The sequence below is a fragment of the Phragmites australis genome, chromosome 21 (genome assembly GCF_958298935.1).
Source record: "Phragmites australis chromosome 21, lpPhrAust1.1, whole genome shotgun sequence".
NCBI lineage: Eukaryota > Viridiplantae > Streptophyta > Magnoliopsida > Poales > Poaceae > Phragmites > Phragmites australis.
Window position 1 is genome coordinate 20,296,756 of NC_084941.1, and position 12,559 is coordinate 20,309,314.

Here is a 12,559-nt window from a genome sequence, read left to right on the forward strand (position 1 = left end):
CGCATAGCAACCTTAAGCTCTTCCCATGTACGAGGTGTGGCACCATCTGCAGCTAAACCAGTCCACCAAATAATAGCAAAATCTTTAAACTCACTAGTGGCTTGTCTAACTCTATGTTGTTCAGGTACTTGATGGGCACTAAATTTTTGCTCTACTGTCATCTCCCAATCAAGATATCCCTCAGCATCATAATGTCCCAAAAAAGAAGGTATAGTAAATTTAACCTTAGCATAAGGATCTTCAGGAGCTCGATTATACATACCTCGATGGTGGTGGTGATGTGGAACGCCACCCATACCTGTGGTGTTAGTGCGAAAACGACGCCGTAATCTGTTTTGCAATGTCGCCGCTGGATCAACATTAACATCGTCATCATACAACTCATCTCCGGTGTTGCTTCCATTCACATCTTCGTTATGCACAGGACGGTTTTCCAAAGCATTTACCCTGTCGGTGAGCTCGGATAACCGTTTGTCCACCCGCTCAACCGCGTTTGCGAGTTTCATCTCAATTATCGCTTCAGTTACAGCCTTGATGACTGTCTCCCTCATCTCCTTCTGAGCATTGTCTACAACAGCTTGTAGCTGCTCTTGGCTGACACACTCCTTAAAGTCCTTTGGCGTTTTATCTCCTTCAACTGACATTGTGGAAACAAACACAACAACAAACAGTGAAGGTTATCCCTAATAATTGTACTACAAAGATGGAGTGGTGCCTCTCAATCAAGATCAGCAAAGGTAGACACCTTACCAAGCTCTTACCAGGGTTCTTACCAGCAAAGCAAAGGATACCTGGAAGGCGTGCGAGCGATTGCAGGGATGCAAACCAGTGCTGTTCAGAAGAATCTGTGGGGCTTGGAAGGCACACAAAGAGAACAAATATGTATATGTGGAACACAAATCAGAAACAGGTAGTAATGCTGAATTATAGTCCCAAGTACTTGTTCTCGTTGCTGGCCTAAAGTGTTGCAAGTACCAAGTATGTGTGTTAAACAAGGTGGAGAAACAAGTATGATGGATAGCAAGAGCAACAGAAACAAAGAACTAAACAGCACACGCTAACACAGCTCACTTTGCCCTTCTCTATGTGCTCCTCTAGATATTGTTCATCTTTTGCCCCTCTCTTTTTTCTATTTTTTTGGGTTGTTGTTGTTTTTTTGGGAAATTTGACTTTTTCTTTTTATTTTTTTGATATTTTTTTTTTCACTTAGGAGCATACAAGAGGGAACCACAGAAAATTTGAGCTTAAACAAGTGAAAGACGTGACCTGTAGAATTTTCTGAAGTTCAGCCGTAAAATGAGAAAAATATTTGGAAATTGAAAACTCAAACTTCGGAGGCGAATTTGGGAATTCTGATTTCGCCAAACCCGGCAAAGCCGGGGACGAACGGATCCGAAACGCTGTTTCGATGCGAAAAACTCTATGACTTTTCTGAAAACGGAGTTCGTATGCGAAAGTTATGCCCGATTTGAGAAACGACTCCGAATTAGAGGACAAAACGGGAAGAAAGTGGGGAAAATATGCGACGGAGGCTAGGGTTTGATGGAAACGGTGGGGGAAAACACACGAACTGGACTCTAACACGACCTAACCAGCAACAAGACCTTGACCAGGACACAAACTCAACACGACGAACTCTGAAACTGAAATATGCAAAAGCTAAAGGTGCGGAAGGGTTGTAGGATAGGAAAAAAAAACGATATGGTAGTGGACTATGGAACGAAGGCGAAAACACTCAAAACTAAGGGTAGATATGAACCTGACGGTATACCTGAAGCTCTGAATACCACTTAATATGAACAAGGGTTCCCGATCTTCCGAAAGGTTCTGGTAACTCTCGATTTGGTGGAAACGAGACACAAGTCGATCCGGCTTCCGAACAACACGATCCGAAACCCCGCAATCGCAGCACCACGTCTCCTCTGGTTATCAACCGGCATTGCACGGTTGACCTCGCCAAGAAGGCTAAAATCCTTGCCTGCGAATCGAAGAACACAAGCAAGAACAAGGAAGAATGCAACCAAATTGCAGATGAATGATTAATCTCACGAGTTGGGGTCAAGCCTTCCTCTATGTGTCTCCTTGTCCTCTCCATGATTCCTAACCAACACATAATCATTAGGTAGTAATCTATTCTCAAAATTATATAAAGAGTTGCTTAGAAACGAGCTCACCTCTAAATTTAATTGTCGTGCGCGAGCTCTTGTGATTGGACCTTGAACGTTCAATGGAGGATCATTGTATGTATCCGAGGGAGTGATGTCCTCATCACTCGGGGCTGCACGTGGCAGCCCCCGAGCACTCGGTTCCTCGAAGGATCTACAGAAGGGCTCGGGAGATAGTGCTCGGGGCTGCACGTGGCAGCCCCCAAGGACTCGGTTCCCCGAAGGTTCTACAGGAGTGCTCGGGAGAGAGTGCTCGGGGCTGCACGTGGCAGCCCCCGAGCACTTGGTCCCCCGAAGGTTCGCGCAAGATCACCCGACGCCCCGACGACCCGGAAGGACCCGTCGGCGAGGTGTTAGCCAGTCAAAGGTCCGAAGCTGCATTTAATGGGCATGCGCGGCCTGACATCCTGACATCCTGACATTCCCAACTGCCCACGCCGCAGTGTCAGTCCCTGCCATGCTTTGGCAGAGGGGCGTGGGTCCATTAATTGCACGGGTCCCGTCCCGTATCATCCGGGGTATCTCGGGATAACGTTGCCAGGATCAAAGCATTCCACCTGCCACCCTGCCCTGGCAGAAGAACAAGACAGGGTGGGCGCGCCGGGTGCCTCTGTGGCCGCCCGGTGGGCCCTCTCAACGGCGCCACGACGTCCACAGTAACGGGTGGTCGGATGCGCACCGCATTTTTCCACCGCCCCTGTCACTTCGCCCGGACGGAATGATGACGCCTTTCTCCGTGGCGTATTGGAACTCGCGCCCCCACTTTCCCATTTGGGGTAAGTCGAGGTCGGCGTGTGTATAAAAGGAAGGGATGGATAACACAGGAAGAAAGACCTGAGAAACCGAGATAGAACCACAGGAAGACAGGCCCAAAAACCAACCCGACACTCTCGAAGAACTCTCGAAGGCACGCCCGAAAGACTCTGAGAAACCGAGATAGAATAACCTAGATCGATCCGAGATCGAGTAACCTGAGACGAAGAACACCACGAGCAAGCTCGAGTAGAGCTAGAGCAAGGGAGCCTCAAGCTCTCTGTTAGCCATACACCCTTGTAACCAGACACATCCTTGAAGGATTCCCTTCAAGGAAGTATATTGCATCCACACAGCAGTAGGGTATTACGCCCCCGTGCGGCCCGAACCTGTCTAAACCCCGGTGCATTTATTTCTTTTTGCACTAGATCGATCATCCCCCACCACCGACCGTTGCATTTATTTCCGTTTCCATTTATTTCCCCGACGAACTCGTTCAGGATCATCCCCCCGGCCGAATCTTTAAAAAGGGGTCTCTCGGGATCCCTGCGACAGGAGTTCATCCTCCGACAGGGGGGTTGTGGAGTAGGTTTCTTGATGAGTTGTGGTGTGGCATTGGTTGTGGATTTCTCGGCTTCTAGAGTAGTAGGTGAAGTGAAAACAGTCTTGCCACCCCCATTGTAAGCCACCCTCTCAAAACCCAACCCAAGAGCCAAACCTGTCGTATCAGCACACATCTTGGTCTTGGCCAAGATCAAATTCATTTTCTCTTTGCCCTCTGAGCACTTCTCCACAAAAGAAAGGAGGTACCCATTCTCAGTCAAGAGCTTCTGAACTTGCCTTCTAATCCAGCTGAGCTTGTCCTGAAGGACTATGCAGGTAGAACAGTTCGACAACACATCCTTCGAACACTCAACACTCTCCAATCTAGATTCTACCTCCTTAAGGTGCTTGTCTTTCAGTTTAACATCATTTGCAAGCAAATGACAATTCTTGCAAGCACGTAAGAGAGTTGACCTAGACTTCTCCTCAAGGAGCTTTTTCTTAGCACTCTCAAGCCGACTGGTGACTTGAGCATGCACACTCTGAACCTCGGCAAGTTTAGCCATGACAATCAAATAACTCTCACACTCCTCAACATCAGTCCTAGACCTAAGCAATGCAAGTTTAGTAGATACAGACCCATACCTAGGCCTAAGATACTTCAACTCACGCACAACTTTCTTAAGTAACTTATCCTGGCTAACAAGAGCATCATTCAAGGTTTTGACTTAGATAAAAAGCTGGTCGTAGGAAGGTAATACCTCGGAGGGATCAAGCTCGGGGTCGCTATTGTTGTCGTTGTCATCCACCATGAAGCAGAGGTTGGTGAAGTCTTTGGCCTTTTTCCTTTTTTTCACTTGCATTTCCTCCTCCTCCGAGCTCTTCTCCTCGCTTGAAGAGGTGTCGATGTCACTGAGATCGTCACAAATGCCCTCGAGGCCGTCTTAGCCGTCTTCTTGACCACCTTGTCGTGGTTCTTCTTGAAGAATAGCTTCTTGGTCTTCTTGTGCTTTTCAGTGTCATGGTTACGGTCATCACTCTTCTTGAGCTTGGGGTAGTTTACCTTGAAGTGGGTGGTATCACCACACTCAAAGCAGGAATGGGAACCGTCCCTCCTCCGATCTCGGTGGTTATTGTAGAAACAGATAAACTTCTTCACAATCAGTGCAAGGTCCTCATCATCAAGCGCGTCCACCTACTCCTCTATGATAGAAACCAAGGAAGACAAAGTAAACTCACTCGGTGAGGTGTTAGCACAAGAAAAGCCAGGTTTAGCCTGATTACCACCAATAGATCTGGAAACCAATACCATGTCCTGAGATAGGGGGTTTGTGAGGCCTATTCGAGCCATCTTGGCTATCTCGATAGACTTGAGCTTGCTGAAGAGTTCATCATAAGTCAACGTATAATAACTTAGTGACTCTGCAATGCTTGAGATCTTCACTTCCCATATGCTACGGTCAAGAGTATAGAGAAATTTGATCGCCTACTCATGGTCAGAGTACGGCAAAACACCCGTGGATCTAAGATTGCTCACAATTTCATCCAAAGATTCACCGGACCTTTGCACAAATATTTGGTATTCTTGGTTGTATGTGCTTTGGCGTCTGGTCTTAATCTGATTAGTGCCTTCATAAAAGACACTCAGAGTAGTCTAGATCTCCTAGGCAGTATGGAGGTGTTGGACCCTGTCAAACTCATTCTAACTCAGGCTAGTGAACAAAATATTTTTGGCCTTATTGTTGGCCTCATACTGTTTAATTTGAACATGATTGTGCAAGCAGCAGGGATCTCGTAGCTGGAATCAACTACTTCCCATACTACACTTCCTTGACTTAGAAGATAAGCCTCCATGTGCATGTTCCAGTACGAAAAATTATGGCTATAAAACAGCAGAATCTTCTCACTTCTCTCCATGTCGCCTATGGATCACAAGCTGGTTAGGGTCAACAAGTGATCAAATCGACTCTGATACCAATTGTAGGATCGAGAGTGGTGACTAGCGGAGGGTGAATAGGCGCCTCAATAAATTTCTTGTGAAATAGATGACCTTCTCATATTTGATCACCCAACGCACCTCTAAAAGAGAATCACAACAAAGTGCAACACAAACACGTAGCAAAAAATCTTCACCTAACACAGAAGTTTCGGAGCTTCAGGACAATTGTCTAGAGAGTCCGGAGAATGTAGAGGTTCCGAAGTGGGTTCGGAGGTTCCAGATTTTGTAGAACAATGAAAAAAAAACAAACTTGAAGATCTAACAAGAAGTGGATCTCATGGTTGGAATAGAGAATAATGTGTCTCAGCAAATCAATCAATGATTCAACCCCACACAAATCTCGGATCTTGAGAAGAATCACCAAAAGATCAAAGATGGTCACTGGGTGAAGATGCTCCCCAAGTTGATGATCTAGATGCAAGGGAACTCAAGACCCTCTCATGTGCATGAGTATGTGAGATTTAAGCATCTAGCAACAAGAACAATAACTCCACAAGATGAAAAGATCGCTGCTCAAAGGCAAAAACGAAAATCAACTTGAAAAATGAAAAACTTGCAGTGAAAGGAGGAGACTAGAAGGAGATGAGCATGAGCATATGCAAGAGAAACATCTTTATTAAGCACAAAGTTCAGCCTTATTTTTGGCAGATTACAAAGATTTCTCTCACAGAAGCTCTAACCTGTTAGAAAGGCTAAGCCTACCCTTTCCTCTCCTCCAAAACCTATCTCTAGGCACTCAAATGGCTAGCTCTCTCTACAGCCTTACCCCTCTATTTATAGACCTAGGGAGGTGCTTTTGCCCTTAAGTTTCCTTGTTACCAAAATATCCCTCACCGGTAATGCACTCCTACCTACCACCAGAGTATTTTGGTCTATTTTTTGCTCCGTCCATGGAACAAGTCACAACTTCTTCACAACTTAGCTTTTCCTCGATGCAAGCTTCGCGATAATGCCACGTGACACTCTAGTCCTTCCGTGATTTTGTGGCCAAACCACGAAACCCTAGCACGATTTTCAAAGCATCACTAGCCACCACTTGTTTTGCCTCAAGCAAATGCTCTGATGTCGGCGCGTGTACTCCACCTTGCGTTCTTGACCACCGACAAGTCTCTCTTGCTCCTTATCCCTCGGGTCATCTTGTCACTTGCAACGATATCCTCTTTGCTTGACTTCGTCAACACGCCACCTTCATCATCCTTCATCTCATGCCATGCTCAACCTCCATGTGTACTATTATGATCATCCTTGACTCGTCCCGGCCTCCTCGATCGTCCAGCACCAAGCTCCCCGCTTAGCCCTGATCATCCCGCCGCCGACTGCTATAGCGAAAATAGCCCTATTAGGCTATGATTATGATTTTGGTAATTAATGACAACATATTCAATGGGATTAATATGTTTGTCTAGAATAAATGTTAGTAGGTCTCATGGATGAAATACATGAAGTAGTCACCGCAGTCCGGACAAAGTTGGATTGAATTGGAGAAGCCCTAGCAAGATTTGCCTCACAGGATGGTTCGGTGCTCTGGGTGTTGAACTCACCAGAGCATGTTTGACAAAGGGGAAAAGAGGCCTAAAGACCTCACCGGCAGGTCCGGTGATTAGCAAGTGTGCTCATCAGAGTATTTCTACTAGAGAAGGTTACAACCACTGAGGATCAATGCACCGAATAGTCCAGTGATCACAAAGAATTGCACCGGAGCATTTCCAAAGAAAAGAAGAGAAGGCTAAAGATAACTCACTGGATAGTCCAGTGATGAAGTAATATACACCAGATGCTTTCACTGGAGCAATTTACACAGAGAAGAAGAAAAGACTCTGATGGCTCGGGATAACTCACTGGATAGTCCAATGATAGAGATGAAGTATATACCAGAATATCCTATATTCACAGAGGAAGTACTCACCGGGTTGTCCAGTGCTTGTACTGCTATTCTCACCAGACAATACGGTGTCAACAATATTTCTGTGTCATTGGGAAAATGGCTAGTTAACTGGTCTGAGGCTATAAATACCCCTCCGCTGTCATTTGAAGGCGTGGCATGCTACTGGAGTTTTGAGAAGTTCATGAATACATGAGAAGATATCCAAGCCACCAAAGTGCTTAGAGTGATCATTCAAGGCGATTAAGCACACCATTAGAGAGTGATTAGTACTTATAGGCGTAGAGAGTGTGTTGCTAGGTGATTACTACCTAGAGATTGGATCAAGGAGTGATCCAAGCTTGTACCTCTTGGTATGCCAACACCTTAGAGTCTTAGTGACTCGCCTGCAAGCTTGTTGACTCTTCGACTTGGGGTGGAGTAGCGACAAGGCGATTGTGCAGGGACGCGGAGACCCTTGCCTTTGTGGCTCAAGCTCCTAAGTGATCATGGTGACAAAGGACCAGAAGAGAGGCTTGTGGTAAGGTCTTATCTTGGTGGCTTGACGACTTATCCAGGGTGAGGCCTTGTTTTTGTGACTTAGTGGCTCAATAGTTGTAACCGGGTGCCGACTAAGAGCATATCCTTGGTGGAGCTCCAACGTGGATTAGGGGTGGCATTCATGCCATCGATACCACGGGAAAAAAATCCTTCTGCCGAGTTTTCTCTCCCTACCTTATTTACGTTTCTGCATTTACTTACCTGTAATTTACCTTCTTAGATAGGTTGCAATCGCTTTGATCGGTAGAGTAGACACTCTAGGTAAACCTAGAGCATATTTGGATAGAAATTAATATAGATTTATTTTAGGTAGTTTTTGGATCCGAATAGATTCTAAGTGTCCTAATTCACCATCCTCCTCTTAGGACGTCACCGATCTCTTCAACCACCAAGTTGCATCCATAATCTGCACACCATGAGACAAGCAAACACATATTTCCAACCCCAACTCCATTTAGTCCATAATCAAAATGCTTAATTGAGATTTCAAATCAATTCAAAGTATCCCAAAAAGTCCCAATACATAGAAGAAGTTCAGAGCTAAAAACACAATTCATCATTGATGAAAACACTATTCAAGTGCGGACTCTCCGCAAAAATATTCAGATACTCTGCAAAAGTGCGGACTCTCCACAAAAATATACGGACACTCCGCAAATCCCAGTTAACTCCAATTCTGCAGATTATCCGAACAAATGTGCAAACCCTCCGCACATCCCAGGCAATCGGAAACTCGATAAACCAACTCGACAACCTTATCGATCACTCATCACATATAAACTAAGGCACATTTCAATTTGATTTCTTAAAAACCTCATCAGTGTCGGTTGTAAGCCCAACACTGCTTATCCGTCTTCATCAGTTCTGCTTACGCAACTGATGAGGTTTTGAAACAAGCACTGTTGACCTGTTTTGTAGTAGTGGTTATACCATAATACTAATGCAATTGTGGAAAAACCAACTAACAAGGTGGAGCTAGGTCCATTGCTTAAAGTAGAGGTCATATGGAACCAGAGAAAGGCTTTATTTGGCTAAAAATATAGGCGACTGCACATATTTCTACACTTTTTTCGCTTGAAAAATCATGTGTTATTCTGTTGTGTGTAGCCGGTCCATGTCTTAGTCCACTTTACTTTTGCTAATCATGCCACTTATTCTGGATCCGTGTCAATGAATAAATTGGTGAGTTGATGATGTTGCATTACTAGGTGCTAATGCATGTCAGATTTGGGTCTTCACTTAGGGCTTGTTTGGATCCCTAGAATTGAAAGTGATTCCTTTAATTAAATTCTAATTCAAATTCCAAAATGAAAATGAATTGTCTAGAATTTGATTGAAATCCATTATTCTTGTTTGGATGTACATAAAATTCTTTTCTAGGAATGAAATTACAAATATTGTTTGGATGTTCAAATATGGAATCACCATCTATAAAAAGCAAATGCTCTCTGCATTATCTAGTATGCTCCATGTGACATTGGGAATCAAGATTCCAAGCTCCATACTGCTGAGTAATATGCCTGTCTGCCAATCTTGTTACTATCTTGTGCAAATCAATATTTTTGTGTGCCTAATCTCATGCTAATTTACTGAAAGATGTAGGTACAATATGAATTGGAAAGTAGCATCTATAAGGTATGTACAATATATTTAAACTAAGGCATACACAACTTCACATTATTAAGAATCAATCAACCTTCTCTCTACTATCTGATTCAAAAGACATTGGCAATTTAAATAACAAATAACAGTTCACAAATCACAATATGATTCAAATGCCTACATATCACGAAGGTTACTGTAATATGAAAAGCATACATATAGGTATCAATAACCACAATGATGATACAAGAATAAGATTATTACGGAAAGTCTACATATTAGACTCGGCGACCACAATTCTCCTACAAATAAGCATTCACATCATGAATTAAAATGCATGCATTTCTAGTTCCTAACGTGACAAATAACACTTGCTCTTGCCCCTAAGTATAACCACAATGACATATAACATTTGCTCCTACAAACACACAGCCACATAGAATCTTTGCGAGATTAGACCATACAGATTTCAATGCATAACAAGTAGATGAGATGTCAAGGTCTTCACTTCTTAAGTTGCTTCAAAAGCCATTGTCTTGTTTTTTTGAAAGAGGTGAAAAATCCAGAGTTACTATGGTGATATGATATCTGCACAAATGCATGAAAAGGTAAAACTAAGGCAGATTCCAACGGCCTATACAAATTGCCAAATAAATTCCTTTGGTTGAGCTGCATATTATAAACACGCATGCATATTAAGTGAGTGCATGCGCAGATTTGGAACTTAAAGGGCTGTGAAACGATAAAAGCTAGTAGCATTATTGTCGGCAAAAGGAAAATCAGTAGCACTATCTATAAGCAAAAAAGAAGTAGCATTTTGCATAGAACTTTGTGGACACCCATCTTCATCTTCTATCTCTACTGTTCTAGGACAATCATTATCAAATGCACCTAAACAACAAATGCAGCTTCAGTTCCAGGGAGCAGAATCACCAACCACCGTGCTTGCCAACCGCGACACCAAAAATCCATGATATGTACAATGTAATCTAAACTAACAGTTAACATAAAGTAGTAAAACTAGTGGATGATGATAAGCAGTTCAGCACTAGAATCCGCAAGACTACATATTTTCCACATAGAACGTCACTCAAAATCTCTGAAGCATTTCGTTCTAGAGAGTGGATGAAGCCATGAAGTCCTCAAGACTACGCATACTGAGACAGTGAAATCCTTTCCCCGTGCTAAGCACGTGCCTCCCACCCTAAACGAGCCCTCACCTCACCGGCGTCCCTGCTCGGCGTGCACCCTTACCTGTCGCTGAGTTGTCAGATCAGCATCTGTGGTCGCGCTATCGAGAGAAGGGGTCACTATGATCTAGGGTTTAATTGTTGTGTAGATTTAGATGGGAGAGGGAGGAGGACTCGGCGGTGGCGGCGGGGAGCGCTTGGCATCGAGAGAGACGAGTGGGGAGTCGGGGGTAAGACATATCAATAGGGAGCTGATGGAATCGTTGTCTCCATCTTTTACCCGGGGAATTTGAAGTAAGGCTCCATTTCACTTTTGGAAAGGACTGGATTTTTCACATTCCATTCCCATGGTGCATCCAAACAGGCCGGCCCAAGAGTTAAATTCCAATTCGATCCAAATGACGGGATCGGGCCTTTAGATTATTACTAGGCCTTCCTCGACTTGCATTAGGGAGGAAGGCAAGCGAACCATAATAAAAAAAAACTATGAAGGCAAGCGGTATCTTTGAGGCCCTTAGGTTATTACTAGGCCTTCCTCGACTTGCATTAGGGAGGAAGGCAAGCGAACCATAATAAAAAAACAATGAAGGCAAGCGGTACCTTTGAGGCGTGGCTGTAGAGATCACCTTCCCTAGCGTTCGTAATCAGGTTTTTGGCAGCACCGTCCGACCGGCCACTCTGCAACCTCGACGCGATCTGTGCTACCTCATCTCACTGAACTGATACGTTGTCTAGTCTTTCACCATGCTCAATGTAAGAGTGCATTCTAGTCTGTTTGAGTTCTCTGCTTGTGTGTACATGTATTATTTTGTGTCGCCTGATGTTGTTAATTCAAAATCATAATATTATGGAGTATTTTTCTCTCCAAGTAAAATTTGGAATTAAATATGTGCCAGATTTCCAACAAATCTCTATGACCGCACAACATATAGTGGATCGCAGTACTTAAACCAAAACTTGTCCTCTTTATTATTAGAAAATACAAGATAAAAACAGGTAATTGAACCCTAGAGAAACTAAGCTAGCCAAACAGACCCATTAACCGCAGGATCCTGATCCGGTGGTGGGAGATTGCTCAATCAGGTCCCGAACCTGAAGAGGTCGAAGAGCGCCGCGTCGCCCAGGTGGTGCGCGGCGTGGATGAGGTCCACCCGCGCGTCGTGCCGCAGCCCGACGAGGAACCCGGCGTCGAACACCGCCACCTCCGCGCCCGCCGCCACGATCGCGCCGTGGGCCTCCCAGTACGTGACCACCTTCGCCACGACGTGGCCCGATACGTTGCCCGGCACGTCCACCACGCGAACCCCAGCGGCCACCGCGTCCGCGACCAGCCCCGATCGCTGCGTCGCGAGGGCCGTTGGCACGGCGAGCTTGACGCCGTCGAAGCACCGCAGCACCACGACCCCCTCCTCCGCCATTGCTGCTGTTGCACCGAGCGGGCAAGTTTCTTTTCCTTGCGTGGCACGAGTTGTTTGTGCGCTTTGGACGAGGTGGTGGCGGCGCGGCGCGGTGGGCGCGCCTATTTCTATGCGTGGTTTGGGGCGGCGGCGTGGGCGGAGGGCGTGTCCGGGTCGAGCTGGAAAGGCTCCGCGCGTCGCCTTCACGGGTGATCGACCCGGAAACGGACGGCTCGGGGTGGGCGCTTTTTGGCGAGAGGCCATGCGGATTGTCGTGCATGCTAGGGTTCCAGCGGAAACGGGTTTTGGGTTTCCGTCTGTTTTGTTTCTGGCCAGTTGGGGAACGAAATGATTTTTCCGGAAAGGAAAAAAACATGCTAGCGGCGAATCGATCTTGTGTGTCCGCGTGGGAAGGAGCCGACGGTGCGTATTGCAAATTTTGGACTCGAATACACCGTCGATTAGAGAGCGAAAAAAAAAGTGATGCT

At 45.3% G+C, this 12,559-nt stretch overlaps 1 protein-coding gene across 1 annotated transcript; it reads right to left on the minus strand.

Annotated features, from left to right (window-relative positions):
• Positions 1 to 11,634: 11,634 nt before the first annotated feature.
• LOC133903210 (uncharacterized) lies at positions 11,635 to 12,335 on the minus strand. The gene has a single exon (XM_062344530.1). The coding sequence runs from the start codon at positions 12,333 to 12,335 to the stop codon at positions 11,754 to 11,756; it is 582 nt and encodes a 193-aa protein (XP_062200514.1). The 3' UTR covers positions 11,635 to 11,753.
• Positions 12,336 to 12,559: the final 224 nt, after the last annotated feature.

Coding starts and splice junctions, on each gene's coding strand:
- LOC133903210 (XM_062344530.1), bottom strand. CDS start 12,335: ATGGCCTCTCGCCAAAAAGCGCCCACCCCGAGCCGTCCGTTTCCGGGT.